Source organism: Ovis canadensis, chromosome 2 (assembly GCF_042477335.2).
Source record: "Ovis canadensis isolate MfBH-ARS-UI-01 breed Bighorn chromosome 2, ARS-UI_OviCan_v2, whole genome shotgun sequence".
Lineage (NCBI taxonomy): Eukaryota > Metazoa > Chordata > Mammalia > Artiodactyla > Bovidae > Ovis > Ovis canadensis.
The window spans coordinates 190,899,846-190,925,711 of NC_091246.1; the positions used below are offsets into that span (position 1 = coordinate 190,899,846).

General features: G+C 43.7%; 1 protein-coding gene across 46 annotated transcripts in view; it reads left to right on the forward strand.

Annotated features, from left to right (window-relative positions):
* The window catches only part of RALB (RAS like proto-oncogene B), a 112,498-nt gene that overhangs the window by 63,950 nt on the left and 22,682 nt on the right, over positions 1-25,866 (forward strand). For all 46 annotated transcript variants that reach the window (XR_011254617.1, XR_011254616.1, XR_011254615.1 and 43 more), the window contains 2 exons: positions 15,649-15,808; positions 23,527-23,735. Coding sequence is in view for 43 of the 46 variants with exons in the window: in XM_069577848.1 (XP_069433949.1) it covers positions 15,695-15,808; positions 23,527-23,735 (323 nt within the window). In the remaining 3 variants the exon portion in view is untranslated. The remainder of the gene's footprint in view (positions 1-15,648; positions 15,809-23,526; positions 23,736-25,866) is intronic.

The following is a 25,866-nucleotide window of genomic DNA, read 5'->3' on the forward strand; positions in this document are numbered from 1 at the left end:
GGGGCAGAGTGCTGGGATTCCCTGGAAGCTCCTTCAGCGGAATTGATGTTGGAGTTCATGCTTTAGTCCTTCAGGAGGAAGTGTTCTTGTGTGTTTTCCCCTGTCCCTGCCTGGATCTCAGTTTCTGGACTTGAGTTCTTTGTACACTTCCAAGCTCTGTGTGCTGTCACCTGGAGCCTTGGCAAGAAGGGACAGAGATGTCAGGTAAGCAGCAGCATGCCACAGAGGGTTTTTTCCCTAAAATTGAGGTATAATTGATTTGCATTTCAGGTGTACCACAAGTGATTCAGGTGTGTTCTTTTGAAGATTCTTTTCCGTTATAGATTATTGCAGGATAGATATTGAGTAGAGTTCCCTGTGCTGGAACTTGTTCAGTAGAGTTCCCTTGTGCTGGAACAGTAGGTCCATGTTTGTTATCTGTTTAATATGTAGTAGAGTATATATGTTAACCCCAAACTCCTAACTTACGCCTCCCCTGCTTTCACAAAGGAGGGCACACTGGGAGGGTACAAGTGTCTGCCGTTGACTCAGAGAGAAAGTGAAGCCACAGGAAGGAGCAGAGGATGTGCAGGGCTCGGGCACGGCTGGAACCACCACCCCGGATGTTGCTGGGCCTGGCCAGTGTTCCTCGCCGTGTGTGGCTCTGTCCCTCTTTCTTGCTGTAGATCGGCTTCTACTACGTGGCAAAAAGGACAGCTGTCAGTTTGTGAAACTGGGTGGCCTGCAGACATGCTTTGTTTGCTCACAGTGCTTTTAAAAACAGATTTGAGTTACTGACGTTGAAAAAAGGGAGATTGCATATAAAAACCCAGATTTCTGGTGCCTCATAAAAAATCAGATGACTGACATTCCCAAATCCCAGCTGGGAGACTGCCCTCCTTTTGGAAGGAGCAGTGCACGGTTTGAAGGGCCTCAGTGGTTCCTGCTTCTCTCTCAGCTGCCCCAGGGCTCCTCTCCCAGCTGCAGCCACCAGGGACCCAGCCTCTCAGCCTCCCACCCAAACTTGGGCCAGGTGCCCTCCTTGGAATCAGCATCCCGCCCGGGATGGGGCCAGATACTAACATGGATCTCTCATCTGCCTCAGCCCTGTCCTCCTCCTGTAATAGCCATGAGGCTGGTGGAGGGGAGCCGTCTCTGGAAAAGGATGCTAGGCAGACAGTACTTTAATTGTGTATGTTGTGTGTTACATAGTGAAATCTTTTTAAAATTCATTTTACCACCTGTACTTTGCCATGGCAAAGTACACACATACAAATGTACACATGTGTATACACACACACACACATTCCTTGTATTCTTTCCCATTATTATTTATCTCAGGAGATGGGATATAGTTCCCTGTGCTATACAGTAGGACTATTGTTTTTCCATTTCCTGTGTAATAGTTTGCATCTGCTAACCCCAAACTTCCAGTCCCTCTTTCTCCCTCTCCCCACCCTGGCGGCCACAGTCTGTTCTCTACGCCTGTGAGTCTGTTTCTGTTTTGTAGTTAGGTTCATTTATGCCGTATTTTAGATTCCATGTATAAGTGATATTATATGGTATTTATCTTTTTCACTTAGTTTGATCATCTCTACTTGCGTCCATGTTGCTGCAGATGGCGTTATTTTGTCCTTTTATGGCTGAGTAGTATTCCATTGGATATATGTACCATCTTCCTTGTCCATTCATCTGCGAATTGACATTTAGGTTGGTTCTGTGTCTTGGCTATCATGAACAGTGCTGCTATGAACATAGTGGGGGTGCATGTATTGTTTCTAATTAAAGTTTTGTTGGGATATATGTCCAGGACTGGAATTGCTAGATCATATGGTAGTTCTGTTTGTAAATTTTTAAGGAACCTCCATACTAGCTGCATCTATTTGCATCCCCACCAACAGTACAGGAGACCCGCGTTCGATCCCTGGGTTGGGAGGATCCCTTGGAGAAGGAAATGGCTGACTGACTCCAGTATCCTTGCCTGGGAAATCTCGTGGACACAGGAGCCTGTGGGCTGCAGGCCATGGGGTGGCAAAGAGCCGGGCACGACTGAGCGACTAACGCTAACAGTACAGGAGGCGTCCCTTTTCTGTGCACCCTCTCTAGCATTTATTCTTCATAGAGTTTTTGATGATGGTGGTTTTGACCTGTGTAAGGTGGTATCTCACTGTAGTTTTGATTAGCATTTTTCTAATAATTCGTGACACTGAGCATCTTTTCATGTGCCTTCTGTATGTCTTCTTTGCAGAAATGTCTATTAAGATCTTTTGCGCATTTTTTGATCAGGTTGGTTGTTGTTGAGTTGTATGAGCTTTTTGAATATTTTGGAGATTACACAAAGGGCCTGTTATTCTTAATGTGTTGTTATTGTAAGCAGTCCTCTGCTTTTTTTATTTTGGAGGAGAGTTGGGAGAGCTTTGGAGAAGTTTAGTGATTTATGGAAAGAAATAAAATAGCATATGAAAGTACACACCGATTGTTTTACTGGGTGATTAAATCTGTGGTTTGACACCATTGCTTCTGGAGACATGCAGTCTTGCCGTAGACATGTTCTGCCACCACACATATCATATGGAAGATTTGAGTGTGTAAGCAAATCTGTAAAATACTGCCTTGAATTTAATTTCTAGGTTTCGCTGAGAGAAGATGAAGCAATTTGTACTTTTTTTCCCCTCAATATAAAGATTGATAAGCAGACCATCATTAAGAAACTAAAGTAATAATTTAGTCCTGGGAGCGTATCCATCAAAAATTGAAACATAAATTGGAATTTATGATGTAACATGGCTTATCCATTTGTTTTTATGAATGATTTAAGGTAGGATTCCAAAATGTTGCTATAAATACACTAATAATGTTCCAAACCTGATTTAGTAAAAATTAAAATTTAGGTATTGATAGAATTTGAAAGTGTTAACAGACATGTTTCCTGGTGTGTAGAGTTTCTGTCTGTTCCTTTTTTTGGCTCTGCGGTCTTCAGGGCCTTCTCTTTTGTGGCCTGTGGGCTGTCTAGTGGCGGTGCCTGGGCTTAGCTGCCCCACAGCATGTGAGATCTTAAGTTCCCCAAGCAGGGATTGAACCCATGTGCCCTGCGTTAGCAGGCGGATTCTCAACCACTGGACCACCAGGGAAGTCTCCTCTACTCTGTTCTAATTGTGAAAGTTCAAGAATGAATTTTCAAATCAGAATCACTTTGTTTCTTTAAATTTACTTCATTATTTGGAAGTGAGCATTTGTTCTAAACCTTCATGATTTTGCCCGATCCTTGGTAAAATTCTACACTTTCCCAAGACAGTCTTTTAAAAACTTTCTTTTTCACTCAGGGATCCTCTATTTCTAATAGGCTTTACAACTGCAGAGTGAATATATGGAAATAATTATAGTACTTGAATTTGAAGAACAGAAGTTCAATAGAAAAGTCTATGGTGAATAAGCTTCTCTGGTTAGGTGGTGAATATGAAGAGGAAAAGAATTCATATGATGGGCTGAATGAAAAAGAGATCATCTCTAGGGATGACATCAAAGAGCTGAGTGATGGTATTTCTCATCTCCACCAGGATACTAGAAAAATCAGGAAAATAATTTTGAATCAGTTTGTGAAAAGTGAATCAATTTTCTTAAGAAAGCAATGAACCATGGCCCTTGAAAAAAACGAAGGTGGTCGCATACTGTTAACTGTGAGATTGTCAGCTAACAGTTATTAGAAAGTGGGAATTCCAGATTAGTTCCACCCAGATGAGTATTCTAGTTGTTTTAAAATTTAAGGTGACAAATTGGCTCCGATCTTAGTTCATTCAGTTAGTATTTAGATATGCTTTCTGTGATAGGTAATGGGTGACATTGCAGTAAACGAAATACAGACTCTATTCTCAAAGAACTCAGTCTAATGGGGTGGTTTTCAGTCTATGTGTGAATTGGAATCACCTGGACACAAAGAACCTAGGTTTCCGTGTGCCTAATTTGGATCTCTAAGGGAGTGGGACCCAGGCACCTATATTTTTGTCCTCGTTATTTTAAAAAAGCTGTTTAGTGTGGAAATTTTCAAATTTAAACAAAAGGGCAAAGACTAATAAAATGAACTGCCTTGTGTTTATCAATCAGCTTCAACAGTTTCTGACCAATTTATGGCTAATCTTATTTCCTCTACATCCCTACTCACTCTCTTCCCCTTGATAACTCTGAAACAAATTCCATATTTCATTTAGCTTCATTTGTAATGAAGTTAAATGTAGTCATTTGAAATTAAAAAAAAAAAATTCCTTAGTATTATCCAATCCAGCCAAATGTTCAGAATTCTCTAGTCTACTTATGTGTGTGTTTGTGTGTTCAACTTGGGCTCCAAATAAGGTCCATATATTTTAATCAGTTGATAAGATTCTTAGGTCTCATAATTTATAGGTTCCCTCTTCATCTTTTTTTCTTGAAGTTTGTTGACAAAATTGGGTGACTTATTGCATAGAGCTTCTATAGCTTCTGTGTTGCTGATGGTGTGTCTGTGGTATATTCAGCATATTCCTCTGTGTCTTGCACTTCCAGTAATTCAGTAGTTAGATTTAGAAGTTTTTGTTGTTGTTGTTGTTGTTGTTTTTTTGAAAGACTACATCTTTCATGGTTTTGGGTCTTTCTCAAGATGTCAAGTTGTATCTTTTTTGTAATGTTAGCAGCCATTAATACTCAACTTCTTTTCCTATTTTTTGGCTGTATCACACAGCCTGTGAGATTTTAATTCCCTTTTCAGGGATCAAACCTGCACTCTTGTCAGTGAGAGCACAGAGTCCTAACCACTGGACCTTCAGGGAATTCCCCCTGATACCTTGATTTCTTAACTCATGAGGAGTTGCAAAGTGGTGATATCCCAAATTTTGTTGTTCTTGATTAATTAGAATATTTTGTTAAGGGAATCTTTGCCTCATCTATTATTTGGTACAGTTGGTATGAAACAAGCAAGATAACATTTTTAATTCTTTTCCTTTACCAGTTTTTAAAATAATGACTTGTTCACTAGTCCTCCGAAGGTGATGAATAAGGCGCTTTTTGGTATAATATCATTGTGAACAAACTAGATATGTTTCAATCTATTGCAGTTATCTTTCTGATCTATAGTTATTCATCTTTGACTCATCTCTTCAGATTGGCTGCTGAGCATGTTTGTGTACATGTGCACATGTGTGCATTTAAAAATTATGATTTTTGTAGCTAACAACATTTATTGCTAAACTATAATAAAAACCTCTGGGGAGGGCTGCTGCTTTAATTGCTTACCTTTTAGAATCTGTATTCACAATGTAGCATTCGAGCCAATGTTTCCTTGACAGGTAGATGAGAAATGTACTTTTACTACAGAAAATTGTTTAAAATGTGTCCTCATTTTTATTTTTCAGAACTCTTCTCTCATCGTTCATTCACTCTTTATTCATTCTCTGGGCCTGTCTAGGTCTCTGATTCTCTGTAGGCCCTGGAGACACACACATGAACAAGATACTACCTACCTCTCTGTCCAGGGAATGTGTGTGAGACTGTTTACAAATCAGAAGTTAGTGTCATATCGTTAAAAAGACAGTGATGTAGGCACTCAGTGCTGTCAATTTCTATTCTCACGAGTACCCACATACACAGTCATTTTGTCACAATGATGTAATATTTTGTGTCAGATGTAATAATAGGTGTTAGGTGCCGAGAGATAGGATTTTCAGTGTTAATGGAAATGATGTTGCCTGCAGAGATGGCATCACTGCGCTCTTCTTTTTTCGTGTTCAGCATTGACTGTCCCTGCAATCCATCTGTTTCCTGTGCTCCTTCATGTCTGAGAATGCTGTTTTTGGGGGAGGGCCCTTCATGACCTAATTTAGATCAGGTTGTTCCTAGTTTGGATTGTAACAAAGTGGTACGAACAGTTGGGAGTTGTCTTGACACTTAGAATAGTGCTCCTATACTAAAGTGCAGAGCCGGATTCATAAGGAATCTGTGGAGACACTTGAAGACCCTGCATATATCCTGTTCCTTATCTCAATCTCCCCTTTAGATTTAGCATCTACTAACCATTCTTGCCTGAATCAGTCTTTACTCTGATAGCTGCAAAATGTTGATTTTTTGCTTTTTTCACTTCCCCACCCCTATGGGAAATAGATGGGGAAACAGTAGAAACAGTGGCTGACTTTATTTTTTTGGGCTCCAAAATCACTGCAGATGGTGACTGCAGCCATGAAATTAAAAGACGCTTACTCCTTGGAAGAAAAGTTATGACCAACCTAGATAGCATATTCAAAAGCAGAGACATTACTTTGCCGACTAAGGTCCGTCTAGTCAAAGCTATGGTTTTTCCTGTGGTCATGTATGGATGTGAGAGTTGGACTGTGAAGAAAGCTGAGTGCCGAAGAATTGATGCTTTTGAACTGTGGTGTTGGAGAAGACTCTTGAGAGTTCCTTGACTGCAAGGAGATCCAACCAGTCCACTCTGAAGGAGATCAGCCCTGGGATTTCTTTGGAAGGAATGATGCTAAAGCTGAAACTCCAGTACTTTGGCCACCTCATGGGAAGAGTTGACTCATTGGAAAAGACTCTGATGCTGGGAGGGATAGAGGGCAGGAGAAGGGGACGACAGAGGATGAGATGGCTGGATGGCATCACTGACTCAATGGATGTGAGTCTGAGTGAACTCCGGGAGTTGGTGATGGACAGGGAGGCCTGGCATGCTGCAATTCATGGGGTCGCAAAGAGTCAAACACGACTGAGCAACTGAACTGAACCCCTATGTTGATTTGCCTGCTCTTGGTGTTCTTCCCTAAGGGGGGGCCCTCCTGTCTCCCTTGTTTAATATTTTTTATAGGTATGGATTCGTGAATTCCTCATTTTTTAGTGTCTGCTTTCCTTACTGCCTGTTAATTATTTTGGTGCTTAAAGTGTCCCAGGTTTAGGATTCTCCCCCATTTTGATTATCTCAAGGATTAAAAACATGAATAATATTCTGAGAGACTGAAATATTATGATGGCCTATTAGTAATATCCAGGTTACTATCTGAAGAAAAAGTACTAAATGCCGTTCTTGGCACACATAAAGTGTTGAATCACTCCCTGTGCACGTTTGTGCACCATGTTACCCAGGACACTTGAATTTTATGAGGACTGAGGAGTGAATTTGTTCCTGAATTTTCAAATTCTCATTTGATTTTTATGACAACCCTATGATACAGGCAAGGTACTATATTTTTCCTTTTGACTCTACCTTCCAATTTGTTTTCTTCCAGCCTAGGAAAGACTCATGACCATGTTAGTCCAGGGGACTGGGGTGCAGTAGAAACCACCCCTTCCTCATAACACACATTTGCTTGGTTTATGTTTGTATATCATGATTTACTTTCAGAATTTTACTTCTCAGATAAATATGTGTTCTTGTATTTGAATCAACACTAAGTGGTAGCGAGCCCAATCTAATACTAGTGAATCCTATAGAACATTACATAGGACAAGCATTGCCCAGCTCTCTGCTTCCCTGCCAAGCCATCTAAATGAAGGTGTCTTGATTTTCTGTATGGGAGGGTACATGTTCATTCTTACTGACCCAAAGCCTTACAGTGAGGTTGGGTCGGGGGACCCGCCCTGCAGTGGCTCCCTGTTTCTGTAGGATATGCTTCTAAAGACAGTGTTTTAGGTTCATTTGTAGATGAACAGTGCTTCACAGGTGGCACTAGTGGTAAAGAATCTGCCTGCCAATGTAGGAGGCGAAAGAGTTGCAGGTTTGGTCCCTGGGTTGGGAAGATGCCCTGGAGGGGGGCGTGGCAACTCCACTCCAGTATTCTTGCCTGGAGAATCCCAAGGACAGAGGAGCCTGACGGGCTACAGTGCATAGGGTCGTAAAGAGTCAGACACAACTGAAGAGACAGCAGACACGTGTGTAAATGAACAATCTAGCTTTTGAGACACAACACCTGGCACTTCGCTGCCTCACACCTGTGCTTCACTGTCACGTGACATCAGGACCCGCCAAGATGCTGCCTGCCTCCAGTGCTTGGCACGCGCCCTCTGTTCCAAGTGGAAAGCATCCCTCTCTCACGCCCACTGCTGGATGAACTCAGACTCTGTGTTGAACATTTCCCTACTTCTTTTCCCAGAGTTCATTACACTTTCCATCAGACCTCGGCCCATCTTTATCACTGCATGTGGGCAGTTCTGTTTCCATGCCCTGTTTATATATCTTCCCTTAGACTGAGTTTTCTAAGGGCAGAGATACACAGCTTAGCACAGAGTCGTGTTTACATGTTTTTTGGACAAAAAATGAAGCCTACTTTAGAGCTTTCCTGTTGGTGGGTAGAGACATAGGAAAGGGTGTCTGCTGGTGTGTTTCTTGAGTCCCCAGTAAAAGACGTCCTACTCTAAGGTGTGAACTTGCTAGGACTTGGTGTTATGGGCCCGGCCCTGAAGGAAAGTCTGTGTTGTGGCTTTTGGGTATTGGTGACGAACTCAAACAGTTAATGAAAAGAGATTAAGAGTTCTGGGAGAGGTATAATTGCTTTGTGAAAAACAGATGTCTGCTGGTTAGGGGTGGCAGGTGCCGATGTCTGCAGCTTCCATGGAAACACGTGAGAAAGCCAAGTGGACTGATGGATGGGGAGAGGGATGCCCGGTGACCGGGTATGCGATAAAGCAAAAGTGGCAACATGTTGACTGTAGAATCCAGGTGATAAGAATATGGGTTCCCCATGCAACTCTTTCTACTTTTCTGAAAACTTGGAACTTTTCATAATAAAATGTTGGGGGAAAAGACTGCTGTTATTTTTTAAGAACACATTTATTGGTGAAGCTTATCTGTTATAAACATGAAATCATCAATGTGACCTTCCTGAGCCTCACTGCCGTGTTTTCTTCCTGGTATTTCTCCTCCTCTGTAGCCACTTCCTTCAGGGCTCAGTTCTCCTGCAGAGCTGAGAGTCACGTTGACCTTCTGCTCTGGCTTGAAAGTCCCTCCTCTATACTTCTGTAGCCTCTCTGGCCACTTCCTTCAGGGCTCAGTTCTCCTGCAGAACTGAGGGTCATGTCCCCTGACCTTCTTCTCTGGTTTGGAAGTCCCTCCTCTGTACTTCTGCCGTAGAATCTGTCACCCCGCACTAGAATCATTCACTCAGCTTCTGTAACTAATCACTAGACTTTGAGTTTCTTGAGTGCAGAGAGTCCTTCTGAAATGCTTTCAGTGCAAGTAACAATAAAGAGACTCAGAATGACTTAAACAAATAGGGGTTTATCATCTCCAGGGACAGGAGTCTGGAGGGTTGGCATCTGCCATTTCCGGGTCAGGTCCAGGGCGGGGGACACTGCTGATCCTCCTGCCCTCTCCCTCTTCATGTCAGGTGCTCACAGGTCATACAGACTGTATAGCCACCATGGTTATTTCAGTTCTTGAGCTCTGAGCACAGACACTTTGGCATTACCTGTGGATTTGTCAAACCAGTCCTCAATCCATTTATTATTGTTTCTTCTAGAGAAACTGACTTTGCATTTTGAAAATAACAGCTCAGAATTAGATGTCTACATGTGTTTGAAAGCACCCCTGCCTCTAATCTGGAAAAGGATTTCTCTATTTTCATACAACTATAATAATTCATGGAAGCAAGGTTCCTTCACAGAAATCATGTGGCAGGCTGGTGTTCTAGAGTTTCCAGCCTCAGGCACCGGCCTCAGCCCTGTAGTGAGCGACGGTCGTGGCCCAGAAATTCATTCGGTCAAAAGCAGTTTCACCACCTGAGCCTTTGGGGAGGTCTGCTCCTCGTCCCACTTACCCTATTTTAGTCACAATTCAAATGTGCTTAATTATCTAGTTAATTGCTTAGAACGCTTATTAAAAAGCACATAATTGGAAAAGGGGGAATTGGGACTTCCCTGGCAGTCCAGTGAACTTCCAGATGTTCAAGCTGGTCTTAGAAAAGGCAGAGGAACCAGAGATCAAATTGCCAACATCCGCTGGATCATGGAAAAAGCAAGAGAGTTCCAGAAAAACATCTATTTCTGCTTTATTGACTATGCCAAAGCCTTTGACTGTGTGGATCACAAACTGTGGAAAATTCTGAAGGAGATGGGAATACCAAACCACCTGACCTGCCTCTTGAGAAACCTATATGCAGGTCAGGAAGCAACAGTTAGAACTGGTCATGGAACAACAGACTGGTTCAAATAGGAAAAGGAGTACGTCAAGGCTGTATATTGTCACCCTGCTTATTTAACTTCTATGCAGAGTACATCATGAGAAACGCTGGGCTGGAAGAAGCACAAGCTGGAATCAAGATTGCCGGGAGAAATATCAATAACCTCAGATATGCAGATGACACCACCCTTATGGCAGAAAGTGAAGAGGAACTAAAAAGCCTCTTGATGAAAGTGAAAGAGGAGAGTGAAAAAGTTGGCTTAAAGCTCAACATTCAGAAAATGAAGATCATGGCATCCAGTCCCATCACTTCATGGGAAATAGATGGGGAAACAATGGAAAGAGTGTCAGACTTTATTTTTTGGGCTCCAAAATCACTGCAGATGGTGACTGCAGCCATGAAATTAAAAGACACTTATTCCTTGGAAGGAAAGTTGTGACCAACCTAGATAGCATATTCAAAAGCAGAGACATTACTTTGCCAACAAAGGTCCATCTAGTCAAGGCTATGGTTTTTCCCATGGTCATGTATGGATGTGAGAGTTGGGCTGTAAAGAAAGCTGAGCATCGAAGAATTGATGCTTTTGAACTGTGGTGTTGGAGAAAACTCTTGAGAGTCCCTTGGACTGCAAGGAGATCCAACCAGTCCATTCTAAAGGAAGATCAGTCCTGGGTGTTCATTGGAAGGACTGATGCTAAAGCTGAAATTCCAGTACTTTGGCCACCTCATGTGAAGAGCTGACTCATTGGAAAAGACTCTGATGCTGGGAGGGATTGGGGGCAGGAGGAGAAGGGGACGACAGAGGATGAGATGGCTGGATGGCATCACCAACTTGATGGACATGAGTTTGCGTGAACTCCGGGAGATGGTGATGGACAGGGAGGCCTGGCATGCTGCAATTCAAGGGGTCGCAAAGAGTCAGACACGACTGAGCAACTGAGCTGAACTGGCAGTCCAGTGGCTAAGACTCCATGCTCCCAACATTGGGGGCCCAGGTTTGATCCCTGGTCCAGGGAGCTAGATTCCCATATGCTACAAGAAGACCTGGAGCAGCCAAATAAATAATATATTTTTTTAAAAAAGAAAAGGAGGAGTGGACTGAGGATCCAGCCTGAAGGGAGCAAGCAGACATGTGATCCCACCTGGAGCAGCCCAAGGTTGGTCACACAGCTGGTTTCCATAGAGATGGTGATCTTAAATCATCCAGAAAAGGTATGATTATGTTCAGTCTTCTCTGCTTAAGGAGACAGGTAGATATGATACATGAAAAGTAAAATGAAAATCTACATATATATATGATCTTAGAAAGATTTTAAATATAAGAATTAAAGTATACAATTATATACAGATATATGGATTAAAGTATAAGAATATATTGATTAAAATACAAGCAGGAAATAATACTGATAATAGCGACTATCTCTGGATGACAGGATGTTTTTCTTTTTTAAAGACAGTTTTGTGTATTTTCTAAATTTCTGCTGAGCATTGAAGGGGGTCAGGGTATGCCTCCCCCAGAGATGCCACTTTGACATGCTTATTTGAGCTGAAGGCAATTGAAAAGTGACAGACACAAAGAAAAACTCTGCACCTTCCCCTCTGTACCCGGAAGGGCGGGGTGATCCCTAATCAGCCAGAGAAGGCGCTGCTTAGAGCTGGCACCGTGCCTTAGGCCCCCTGTGTTCACCTTGCCCGGGTTTCCCACTCCTGGAAGTGCAGGCTCCTGACGCTTGTCTCGTCGCTTCCCTGCAATGCTCATTGTTTTCAGGTTCAGATGCTCTCAGCCCAAGCTCTAAGCGTCCCCTTGGAGTCACCCCCACTGAGCTCTGCTGTGTGTGTGCAAGATGCACCCGTCTGGTTTTTCCTCCTTAATCTGTTTTTCGTCAGTCTGATTTTCAGGGCCCCAGCCAGTGAACTAAGATGGGGTTGTTTCCTCCCCACCCCCACCGCCCACTACATTTTTATTACTTTCTGTGGTAAATACTTTCAAAATACTGTAGACAACCTCAACTCTCTTCAACTCTTGGCCTTTTGATAATGCAGTCCTCCTCACATTTTAGTTTTGTCTTTGTGAAAAATGATCAAATACACTCTTTATAATGGCTGTCTGCAAAGTCCTGCTTGTCACAGTTGCCAGCTCTCCTGAGTGGTTAGTTTCTTAACTGTCTCATAGGATGGAGCTGTGGGCTCCTATCTGGCCTTTGGTTGTAGCAATCCTGAGCTATCTTCACTGCATGCTGTCCCTGCTTCTCAGGGATTGTGTTTAGCCCCCTGACCAGCCTGGGGTTACTTTTTCTTTCTGGCATTGCAGGAGTGCTGTGGTTATAGAGTGTCAGGGCACACTTTCCTCGGCCAGGGCTCAGGCAGACACACTTCCTTGTCATCCTCCCCTCTTGTTGCTGTAGGGGAACAGAATTTACTGCCCCCAGATATGTCTCTTTGGCATATTAATGCTTGTTTTCCAGGAAACAACAGACATGGAAAAAATTCCAAAAACCGTATAGGAGCTAAACTTCTGTAGGAAACATTGACGCTATCAAGTACAGCTCCATTTGTAAGGGCGTCTCCGTCGCTGTACCAGGAAGAGGATGATGGAATCTCTAGAATGTCTTATCAGTGAAGCAGGCAGGATTTCAACCTGCATGGCAACCTTACCTTGTTTACTGGGCTTTCCTGGTAACCGCCTGAGCTGACTCTCCCCACCCTCAACATCCTCCTTGGCCACTTGAACAAGGGATTCAGTCTGTGTGGGTCTCTCCTAGGTCTCTGTGCTGCTAAACTTGGTTGGATTGTCTCTGTTAATCTGTCTCACATCAGGTTAATTCTCAGACCAGTCAGAAGAACCCAGAAGGGTAGAGGGAACTTCTTCCATTCCTTCAGGGGTCTTGGCTTCTCAATTCCCACCTGAGAAGAGTCTTAGTTCTAATGCCCACCTGGCAGGGGCGCCTGGCCTCCAAGCCCTGTGTGGTGGTACTTGTTGTTCAGTCACTAAATTGTGTCTGACTGTTTGTGACCCCACGGACTGCAGCATGCCAGGCTCCCCTGTCCTTCACTATCTCCCAGAGTTTGCGCAAATTCATGGTACATTGAGTTGGTATCCAACCTTCTCGTCCTCTCTTGCCCTCTTCTCTTGCCCTCTTCTCCTGCCTTCAGTCTTTCCCAGCATCAGGGTCTTTTCCAATGAATCAGCTCTTCCCATCAGGTGGCCAAAATATTGGAACTTCAGCATCAGTCCTTCCAGTGAATATTCAGGGTTGATTTCCATTAGGGTTGACTGATTTGATCCCCTTGCTGTCCAGGGGGCTTTCAAGAATCTTCTCCAGCACCACAGTTCAAAAGCATCAATTCTTCAGGGCTCAGCTTCCTTTACGGTCCAGACTCTCACATCCATACATGACTACTGGAAAAACCATAGCTTTGACTATACAGACAAGAGCAGCAGCCATCCAGAACTGTGGAAATACCAGCTCTTACTGCTCTGATTTTTTTTCTCCCCGACTTGGGGATTTCTTACTTTCTACTGAGCTCACCTGTGCGTTTAATAGACGTTCTCAACCTCGGCATCTACTGTCATTGCCTGGGAAGCATTTAGATGTTCCCAGGGAGCCCAGACCAAAATCAGAATCTCCAGGGATGTTTGTAAAGCTCCCCAGGGATTCCCTTTTGCCACTGAGGATAGGAACCACCGATTTAACATGATGTTTTATGTTACCCAATGATATGTGTGTTTAGACATATTTTATTTTTCAGCTGGGGGTATTTTCAAATTACTTTGTCAGAAGTAGGTTTCCATCATGTCTAATTAGAAAAAAGAACTCTTAAAATGAGGTAGGAAGGAAGCCAGCTGTTAAGTTCCTCTTACATGCTAGGCTCAGTGCTTTGGTATTTCACACATGTTATCTCATTTAAGACTCAGAAAAATCCTGTAGGGTGGGTGATGGTTTACTTGTGTTTGCAGAAAAGAAAACTGGCTTGGAGAAAGTGAGTAACAAGCATCTGGGTCCACATCTCACAAATGACAGAACCAGACTTGGGTCCATGACATGCCCAAGCCCACACCCTTTTTCCTTATGCCTTGGCAGATGTGAAAGAGATTTTCCATACAGATCTTTCAAAATAAAAACGGGCACTTGGTTTATGTAGATTATATGGTGACTCTATTTTTAGTTTTTAAAGGAGCCTTCATACTGTTTTCCATAGTGGCTGCATCTTTTCACCACATCCTCTCGAGCTTTTCTTGTTTGTAGATTTTTTGATGATGGCCATTCTGACCAGTGTGAGATGGTATCTCATTGTACTTTTGTACATTTGCAGTTCTTTAATAATTAGTGATAGTGAGCATTTTTTCCTTTGTCTATTGGCCATCTGTGTGTCTTCTTTGAAGAAGTGTCTGTTTAGGTCTTCTGCCCGTTTTTCAGTTGGGTTTTTTTTTAAAGATGTATTTATTTCTGGCTGTGCTGGGTCTCTGTTGTTGGCTGCAGGCCTCCTCTTGGGCTAGCTGCGGCGAGCTGTTCGGCTTCTCACTGTGCTGTCTTCCCCGCTGTGGCGCACGGGCGCTAGGCTCTCGGGTTTCAGTGGTTGTGGCACGTGGGCTCAGTTGTCCCATGACATGTGGGGTCTTCCCAGACCAGGAGTTGAACCTGTGTCCCCTGCCTTGGCAGGTGGATTCTGAACCACTGGACCACCAGGGAAGTTTGTTTTTTGATTTTGAGTTGTGTGAGCTGTTTCTATATTTTGGAAATTAATTCCTTGTTGATTGCCTCATTTGCAAATATTTTCTCCTATTTTCAACCTATTCTGTAGGTTTTTTGTTTTGTTTATGATTTTCCTTTGCTGTGCAGAAGCTTTTAAGTTTAACTAGATCCCAAGTTTCAGGTGTGTGTTAAATGTACTTATTCAGAATAATTTCTCTTCCCACACCACCAAGGTTGTTCTGTTCTACATATGTCATCTCACTTCTGATGAGACTAAACTGATACTGAGTAATAGTTGTTTTAAAAAAGTTTAACTCACTTTAGTTCATCAGTGTAAATCAATGTGGAGTAAAAAATTGAGTTTTCCTCCTTTTAACTGTCCTGTATTGTGAAGGGATGCTGATTGTTAAAAGCAGGTTTACTCACCCTTTTCAGAGTCCCTCCTGGTCCCTGGGTGGGCTGTGTGCATGTGTGTGTTGGAGGTGGGGCAGGGTCGTGAGGATACAGAGAACAAGGCTGAGGCCCCTGCACAGTTCCCAGGGCACAGATGGTGTGGGGTCACTGTCTGGCCCCTCCACGGGTTTGATGGTGGCTCTCCTCCCTGCCTCTCTGGTGATGGGCCATCAGCTGCGCACACTCATTTCTTCTCTGTGTCTTGCCTTCACTCTACTCCTGGTCCATGACTGCGGAGTGGTTGGGGCTTTATCTCTGCCTGGAACCTGGATGAGTGACTTCTCTTTTGGGACATCTGGGTTAGGCTTGTACGGAGCATAGAGTTTTCATTTGACTTCCTTTGGGTGGAAACCAAACCGCCTCTGAGTCTCTGTTTGTTTTCTTGGCAGCTCTTCCACTGGGTCCTCCAGCCGCGTCTCGCAGAAAACCAGCAGGATGGCTGCAAACAAGAGTAAGAGCCAGAGCTCCCTGGCCCTTCACAAGGTGATCATGGTTGGCAGTGGAGGGGTTGGCAAGTCGGCCCTGACTCTGCAGTTCATGTACGATGAGGTAAGACACGCCAGCACACGCTGCCTCCCCACCGGGTCTCCTGTTGCCCCATCCCTCGTGTTCCTGTTCCCCCGTGCGCATTAGAGTCATGGGGTAAATTATGTTACAGTGGCTTCTGAACAGCTTTCCAGCAGGTTCTAACCAGAGTAACCTCTGCACTGCTGATGTTAGGTGATGATTTCAGCTCTGGCACAGGGTATTTGGGGTCCCTGCTCCCATTATGCCCATGATTGAATTATGACAGGAGCATAGGGGGCGCCTTTGCACAGGTGTATCTGAAGAGTGAGCCAGGTGCTTAGCTTTGTGACCGTTGATCTGGGGGACATACTGACAGTGAGAGAGGAGTTGTCGTTAAGAAATTCATCTTTTCTCAAGTGACAGACATCACGTGTGCGCTAGTTGTCCCATTGGTCAGGGTAAAGTTCCAAGTTTCCATCACTTTCTGAGTGTAACGGCGCTGGTGCAAGTCCAGTGTGACAACACAGGCTTGATTCCTGTGGCAGCAAGTGTCCTTGCTTGATGGCCACTTGCTGGTCCTGCAGCAGAGCCCCCAGACCAGAGTTTGAGCCTCGAGGCCTCTTGCCGGCAGTGTGTTTGTGTGACACATGATTTCCAGAATTTGTAAGCGAAGATACTGTCACCACAGTCAGTTAAGATCATCCTCTCTTTTCACTAGACTCTGACCCCCTGTCCAGCCGCCTCCTGTGTAGCGTGGGGTTGGGTGGCCGTGACATTTTGGGATATGGCTGAGGGAAGTGAGATTAAGGATACACCTAGCAGAGGACCAGTGAGGCACATTTGTGTGGTCTGGAATCACTGGGCTTGTGGTTGGATTATCAACAGCTGTCCCAGTGTCTGCTGCCCACCAGGATTATTCCTACCGCCCACCTGATTCAACCTGGCATCGTGATGGGAGGTGCGGGGCCAGGGGTATGTCCTGGCACGAGTGTGTCCAATGCAGCAGGCACAGAAAGTGTGTGGGAAGCAGAGGAGGAATGGGCTCGAAACATGGAGTCAGAAACTGGCCTGGAAGATTCTTCCAGATCTTACAGCCTCTTACAAGGAAGATGGATAGAGGTCGCTAAAATTTGCCAAGAGTCCTCAAACCTTCATTACTAAAAGTGTCACGTAGTTGTGAAGTTGTAAACCATCATCAAAGGGAAACTTAGATCAACTATGCTAGAAGAAAGACTACATGAGTTTTTAATGCTCTATAGGAAATATTTCAGGATCACTGGCATATGACAAGATAGTTCAAGCATATCCAGCAAGTGTATACAACATAGGACAGTATTCTAGAGGTATGCCAGACAGTTAATTAACAAGATTGTTATTGTACTAGATTTGGGGAGTCAGTGGTATTTGTAGTGTTGCTGTGTAATAAATTACCATACATTCGGCAGCTTCAAACTATACACAGCCATCACTTCCAGTTTCCAGGGGTCAGGGGTGTAGCCTGGCTGAGCTGAGGGCACTGCCTAGGGTCTCAGGCTGCAGGGAGGGTATCCAGCTTCCTGCCAGCTCGCTGGCTGTTGGCAGATGCAGTATGGCATGCTTGGCTCCTGGAAGTTGCCCCTAGTTCTCTGTTGTGTGGTCCATTCCGCAGACAACTCTTCCCCAGCCAGCAGGCAAATCTCTGGTAGTTTAGACAGATCCTCCTACATAGAAATGTAGTCATGAGGTCATTTCATCACAGCTGCCATATTCTTTTGGTTCGAAGCCAGTCTCGGGGTCCCCTACAGTCAAGGGGAGAATGTCACACAAAGGACTCCGACGGTGGGTTCACCAGAGTATTTTTACTTTTAATAAAATGTATAATGAATTGTGATTCCTTTTCTCCTTTGAGATAATCATTTTTGTATTTAATATTATGTATGTGATTTTGTATTTGTTTCTTTAAAGAGTGCCCTTCAGTGAATGAGCTTCAGACCAAAACCTCCATCACCTCCTGAGTCATACTCCCCTGAACCTTATCATGAGAAACTTTTTGTTTGTGTTTTTGCATGACCAATTTCTTTTTTTTAAATTGAAGTATAGTTGATTTATAATGTGTTGATTTCTGCTGTACAGCAGAGTGATTCAATTCTACATATATTCTTTTTCATATTATTCTCCATTATGGTTTATCACAGGATATTGAGTATAGTTCCCTGTGCTGCTATACAGTAGGACCTTGTTTTTTATCCATCCTATATATAATAGTTTGCATCTGCTAATCCCAAACTCCCAGCCTATCCCTCCCCAAGCCCGCCTCCCCCGTGAAAACCACAGGTCCATTCTATTTCTGTGAGTCTGTTTCTGTCTCATAGATGAGCTCATTTGTGTCGTATTTTAGATTCCACCTAAGAGCGATATCATATGGTCTTCCTCTTTCTCTTTGTGACTTCACTTGGTGTGATAATGTCTAGGTCCATCCATGTTGCTGCACGTGGCATTATTTCATCCTCTTCTATGGCTGAGTAACAGTCCACTCTACATGTGTATCACATCTTCTTTACCCATTCGTCAGTGGATGGACATTTAGGTTGCTTCCGTGTCTTGGCTATTGTGAATAGTGCTGCTGCAAACAAAGAGGTGCATGTGTCTTTTTGAAGTATTGTCTTGTCTGGATACATGCCCAGGAGTGGGACTGCCTGATCATGTGGCAGTTCTATTTTTAGTTTCCAGAAAAACCTCCATAGTGTTCCCCATAGTGGTTGCACCAATTTACATTCCCCCCACCAACAGTGTTGGAGAAGGCAATGGCACCCCACTCCAGTACTCTTGCCTGGAAAATCCCATGGACGGAGGACCCTGGTAGGCTGCAGTCCATGGGGTCGCCAAGAGTCGGACACGACTGAGTGACTTCACTTTCACTTTTCACTTTTCACTTTCATGCATTGGAGAAGGAAATGGCAACCCACTCCAGTGTTCTTGCCTGGAGAATCCTAGGGACGGTGGAGCCTGGTGGGCTGCTATCTATGGGGTCGCACAGAGTTGGACACGACTGAAGCGACTTAGCAGCAGCAGCACCAACAGTATAGGAAGGTTCTCTTTTCTCCATACCCTCTCCAGCATTTGTATACTTTTGTTTCTGACACTTGCTTTTATTTATTATATACTAGAGGCTAACCTAGGGAAATATAGCAGAATCTCTTTAATTTACCCACAACATTTTTGCATGAGAGAGGCAAATCTCAGGATCTGCTATGGAAGTCTATGTTTTTGCTTAAAAATGTAATTTGCTTCCTAAAGACTCCTTATTTTTCTTGTGTAACAGAGGCTAGGGAAGAAGAGATGGTGAGGAGAGGAATTAAGATTCCTTAAGGAGAAGGGGTTAGAGGAGCAGCTATTAGTGGAGATGAAGGAGGGGATTCTGTGCCCCCTCCTAACTCCGAATAATGGGCGGTGTCTGGAGCTGTTTGCACCCACTGGGTAGAGGGCGGGACTGCTGCCAAACACGCACAGGAGACCCCATACGGGGAATCATCCAGCCTAAATAGTAGGCCATGCCAGAGACAGCTCAGTGTGGGGAGGTTCCTTTACCACATGGGTGACTGAGGGGCCCTGGATGCTGGGTTCTTTGCAACTGAGCCACCTTTTTAATCCTCAGCCTAATGTATGTAAAGACTTTTAGCTATTTGCTTTGCTGATAAGTGAGGTTGGCAATGGGGAGATTTTGGTGGCAACTGCTTTGAGACTTCTGGCAGTGGCTGGTAGTCAGCTTGTGGCTCAGGACGAAGCTCATGTTCTCATAATGAGCACTGTTCCCTGGCACTGAGGCGCCTCCATGCAGCCACATGGGGACATGTGGACTCCAGGGTCAGAGGACTCAGTGGAACTCCTGCTGCATTTATCCTTGAAAGTTTAGAAATAAGCAGCTGAGGGGCTTTACAGTGGTGTTGAGTTCATACTGGGTGTTGGGGTGGTTTTTTTGAGGTAGTCATATATTTGTCCCTTTGGAAAGATGTTAACAGGAGGATACTGCTATGAAGCATGGGCAAATTTTCATATTTTCTCTATTTTAAGATTGTTATATGAGTATAAGAGAAATTAATACTAAAACTTTTATTAAAATCATTTGGATTAATAGCTGTTGATTGATAACACAAGGCTTGTTTTCAGTGTTCTGCAAAGGGGTCCATCAGTTCATGTTGATATTTTCAATTTCATTTCTTAGTAATTCAGCTGCTTCGGGTCTGCGTTGTGGCATGTGGGCTCTAGAGCTTGGGCTCAGTAGTTGCGGCACACAAGCCTAGTTGCTCTGCGGCATGTAGGGTCTTCCTGGACCTGGGATTGAACCATGTCCTCTGTGTTGGCAGGAGGGTTCTTAATCGCTGGACCACCAGGGAAGTCCCTCAATTCGATTTTTAAAGATTTTAAAAATTATAGCTTTATGAAGAATTCATGTACCATGAAACTCACCCTTTAAACTGAACCACTGAGCGATTTTTAGGATATTCACACGGGTGTGCAGCCATCACCATGATGTAATTGTGGAACATACTTTTCACCTCAAAAAGTGCCCCCTGCACAGTAGCAGCCATTCCTCATTATCGCCCCCCACCCCGAGGCTGGCAGCTACTTTCTGTTTCTGTGGAGGTGCTGTTCAGGACATTCTATATACATGGAGTTGGTATGTGACCTTTATGCTGTTTTTTTCAAGGAGCATCACCTTTCGAATGTTCATCCAGTGTTACAGTTGTATCACTGTTTCATTTCTTTTCTAAAAAATTGCAGTATAATTCACATACCATAAAATTGACCCTTTTAAGTGTACAATTCAGCGGTTTTTAAAGTCTATTTACAAAACTGTGCAACCATTACCACTTATGTAATTCCAGAAAGTTCCCATTCCCCTCAAAGAAATCTAACACCCACTGGCCGCCACCCTCCACCCCCTCCCGCAGCCCTGGCCACCAGGAATCTGCTTTCTGTTTCCACAGACTTGTCTGTTCTACACGTTTCATGTAAATAGACTCATATATGATCTTTTGTGTCTGGCTTCATTTTACCTACCAAAATTTGTCAGGGTTCATCCAGGTTGTAGCATGAATCTATTTCCGTACTTTTTACAACTGAATAATATTCCATTGTCTGGATATGCCATATTTTGTATATTCATTTGTCAGTTGATATTTGGTTGTTTCTACCTTTGGCTATTATGGGTAATGCTGCTGTGAACATTAACCTACAGGTTTTTGTGTGGACACCTCACATTCTCTTGGGTGTGTACCTTGGTGTGAAATTTGCTGGATTATATGGTAACTCTGTTTAACTTTTTGGGAACTGCAAAACTGTTTGCAGCAGCCACACCATTTTACAATTCATGAGGGTTATAATTTCTCCATATTCCCACCAATGCTTGTTATAGTCCATCTTTTTGATTACAGCATCTTCAGTTCAGTCGCTCAGTCATGTCCGACTCTTTGTGATGCCATAAATCACAGCACACCAGGCCTCTCCGTCCATCACCAGCTCCCGGAGTTCACTCAAACTCATGTCCATCGAATCCGTGATGCCATCCAGCCATCTCATCCTCTATCGTCCCCTTCTCCTCCTGCCCCCAATCCCTCCCAGCATCAGAGTCTTTTCCAGTGAGTCAGCTCTTCCCATGAGGTGGCCAAAGTGTCAGTGGGTATGGAGTAGTAGCTCATGGTTTTGATTTGTATTTTCCTAATGACTAGTCAGGCTGAGCATCTTTTCATGTGTTTTTTGGCCATTTGTATATCTTCCTTGGATAATGTCTGTTCAGATCCTTTGTCTTTTTTTTTTTTCCATTTCATTTGTTTTTTTCTTCCTTTGCCCATTTTAAAATTGGTATTTAACTTTAAAATTGTTTTCTTATTGAGTGTAAGAGTTATTTATATATTCTGAATACTAGTTCCTTATTAGATACAGTCTTTACAGATATTTTCTGCCATTCTGTGGGTTGTATTTTGACTTTGGTGGTGTCTTTCAAAGCACAAAATTTAAAAATTTTGATAAAGTCCAGTTTATCTATTTTCCCTTTTGCTGCTTGTGCTTTCGGTGTCATATCTAAGAAGGCATTGCTAAATTCAACGTTATGAAGATTTCTACCTTATGTTTTCTTCTAAGAGTTTATATTTTCAACTCTTGTATTTAAATCTTTACTCCATTTTGAGTTAATTTTTGTATGTGATGTGAAATAAGGGTCTCAAGTTCATTTTTTCACATGTGGATATCCAGTTATACTAGCATGAAGTCAATTTTAATAGTACATTGCTGTCATTAAAATTATCCCCTGAATATCCTGACTTATAACATTAAAATACTTATTTTATGAATGATGCAATATAAAGAAAATAGCTCTGTGTCATAATTACTAAATAATGTAACCAGTGAGGGAAGTTTAACATTTCTTTGAAATTTTTTTGTCTTTAGTCTCTTTTAGTGGGATGTATTCTATCCAGATATTCTGTTTTAAAGTCTCTTGAATTACTTTATTTCTCTGCTGGGCTACATTACCAATTTAATATTCATTTACATTTGTTTGTTTCAGTTTTCCTGTTTAACAGCTTTTATTTTGCTTTGTCCTCGCAGGGTGTTTCTTCTCTTTTTTTCAGTAGCTGCATAGTATTCCATTATGTAGATCCCTGGCCTGGGCAGTGGGGTGGTTTTTAACCTTTTGTTGTTATGTGTGGTACCACAGTGAATAACCTTGTGTGCTCCTGTGCATGTGTGTCTGTAAATTAGATTCCTGGAAGGAGGACGAACCTTCTCTAGCTTAATTAGGTGTTGCCATATTTGTCGCCATACAGACTATATTGTTGTCTCCTCCCACTAGCAATGTGCAAGAGGGGCTTTTCCCCAGAGTATGTTGTCAGACTTTGGGATTTTTTGCCAGTCTGGTAGGTGAAAAATGGTATCTCTATGTAGTTACCATTTTTATTTTATTAGTGGGTATGAACATCTTTTCCTGTGTTTAGCATCATATATGTTTATTTTTGCGTATTGTTTGTCTGTTGCCACTTTTCCCCGTCAGCTTGGTCTTTTGTCTCTCCCTGTTTCTAGTTAACATATAGCTCTTTGTGATGTGGTTTTAAATACTTTTTCCCTGTTTGTCGTTTGTCTTTGTTTATAGTGTTGTGCCATACAGAAGTTTTAAACTTTTTTATGTAGTCTAATTTATCAATTTTTTCTTACATGGCTTCTGGATTTTGAGTCATAGTTAAAAAGGCCTTCCCCACTTCAAGGTAATAAAGGGATTTCACCCATGTTTTCTTCTAGTTCTCGAGTGTTTTGTTGTTAACGTTTAATCTTGACCCATTTGGAGTTTATCTTATTGTACAGTTATTTAAGCCTCTTGGTGCCTCTTGACCAATTACTTTTCAGATGAGTTTTATAATTCTGTTGATTATGAACAAGAGCTTCCATTTCTTACTGTCACTAGTGTTTAATTATAATTGTATACTAACAAGAATATTGCCAAGCATTCTGCTCTCTGCTTGGTGTCCTCATCTGTAAAATGGGAATATCTGCTCTTACTGTTTTTAAACAAAATTTTTAAATGGTAGAATTGAAAGGAGCAAAGAACAGAAATACTACGTAAGGGATCATGTTTATTTTATAGTGCCTTACACATGGTATGATAATTGTCCACACAGTACTCAGTTGATAACAAGCAAAGTGCCCATATACTGAAATTTATTTTTTTGGCAGCTTTTCTTCTCTCTTAGAACTTTGTTAATTACTGATCGTGTTGTCTGTTTGCTCAGTTCGTGGAGGACTACGAACCTACCAAGGCTGACAGTTACAGGAAGAAAGTGGTCCTCGATGGGGAAGAAGTGCAGATAGACATCCTGGACACGGCAGGACAGGAGGACTATGCGGCCATCCGTGACAACTACTTCCGGAGTGGGGAGGGTTTCCTGCTCGTGTTCTCCATCACTGAGCACGAGTCATTCACAGCAACTGCCGAGTTCAGGTGCGTTTGACGAGAAATCGCCTCCAGCAAGCCCTGTGCCCTCGGTCGTGTCTCAGCCTTGGAAGGAGTTTGGGGTTAAGCATACACCTCTGGGGTTGAGCCTTCTTATCAGGAAGAAATCTGTCTAAAGAACTTTCTGGGGCTTTATGGATCTTGGCACATTATAGCTCATCGTTTGTTATATGCTCTTTGGGCTTCCTCGGTTTATAATTTCCAAATATAAATGATCTTAATGAAGGATCTGTTGTCCCTAAAGAGGACAAAGCCATTCCATACAGTCAGGAACCTGTTGTTTTTGTTTTCATGTAAATCCTGAGAGGCAGGGGTTGGTAAGAGTTAACGATCTTTACCTCTTTTCATAATTTTGCTAAAAAGTGAACAGTTCTGCTCTACTTTGAGGTTTCTGAGACCTCCGATGTCAGGAGATGGACGCCAGGTCCCAGTGCTGCTCCCAGGGGACACGTGACCCACGGAGCGGGAAGCGCCGGCTTCCGGTCACACACAGCCAGGTCCCAGTGCTGCTCCCAGGGGGCACGTGACCCATGGAGCTGGAAGCACTGGCCGTAGGTCACACACAGCCAGGTCCCAGTGCTGCTCCTAGGGGACACGTAACCCATGGAGCGGGAAGCGCCGGCCGTAGGTCACACAGAGCCAGGTCCCAGTGCTGTTCCCAGGGGACATGTAACCCATGGAGCAGGAAGCCTGGCTTCCGGTCACACACAGCCAGGTCTGAGTGCTGCTCCTAGGGGACACGTGACCCATGGAGCGGGAAGCGCTGGCTTCCGGTCACACACAGCCAGGTCTGAGTCCCTGCCCTGTCACAGTCTTGTGACTCAGGGCAAGTGTACTTAGTGTTCTGTTTCTTGTCCTGAAAATCTCTTACTGATGAAATGGAATGCTGTGTTAGGCTATATTTCCCAAGTGGAACCATCACTGTGTGGTGGCCCGTATCTTCTCACCATATGGGTACGTGGTGAGTGTTCACTGCCATCACTTATTTGAAATCGTGAAATTCATTGCTATAAAGAAATAGTGAGTGTGCGGGCTCAGTGCTCCAGGGATTCTAGCAGGTAAGATCTCTCTCTGCCCCATCCCCTTGCCATCTTTTACACAGCTGTGGTTTTTCATCCCCCTCCTTGGAAGCAGACCTCTCCAGATGACTGTTCATATTTTTGGTTGCTAGGCATGGCTTGCAGGATATCTTAGTTCCCTGGCCAGGGACTGAACCCACAGTCACTTGGCAATGAGAGGGCCAAGTCCTAACCACTGGATGGCCAGGGGATTCTCAGATGAATTTTTATTCTAAGAACCAAATCTAGAAGGGGAAAAGAAAATAGGGATTTGTTTTTTCACTCTTTAGCAAGTTCTGGTCAGAAATGAAGGCCATCAGCCAAAGAGGAAATGGAGGAAGCCAAAAATCCCCTCAAGGTGTGGAATGAGCATCAGTGAGCTGGGAGGGAGGCCTTGGGGACCCTGGCAGAGCAAGGGGAAGGGGGGCAGGTAGAGCCTCACTTGTCATCTTCCTGGTCTCTAGTCTCCCGAGGGTGAATATCAACAGTTCTCGGCAACCAAGGTGTGCGTGTTGTGAGCACTTAAATGGCTAGGATTCCTGGGGAGAAATCCTGTTAATTTGGAGCTCTTTCTGACGTAGCCAGAGGTTTCCGAAAGTAGCCCCCATGTTCACAGCTAGGCCTGCATCGCACAGCCCTGCTGCGATGCCTCCTTGAGGCAGAGCGGGGCAGCGCATGCACCAGCTTGTCCCCCCCACCCCACCCCCGTCCTGAGTCTTTGCTTTCCCATTGGCCCCAAGACTCCCCAAGAAAGGATGTGGTGACAGTAGAGGTCACCTCCAAGAGTAACAGGGCCACCATGTCCTGTCCCCAGGTCACCACGGGTACCTCCGCCTGGGAGAAAGGCTTTGTTTGGAAAGAAGGGAAAGGATAAGTTAGTGCTTGTGGCTTGAACTCTGGGCAGTTAAAGAAAAGCCCTGGAGCTGCCCAGGTTCCCACGGTGCACAGGATGCGTGTGGGCTATCTGAGCCCTTATGGTTAAACTCAGGCCCTTCGTGCCTGTTAGCAGTTTAAAAACAGCACTTCTGCATTTATCTTCCAAATGGAAAAGCCCCAACATA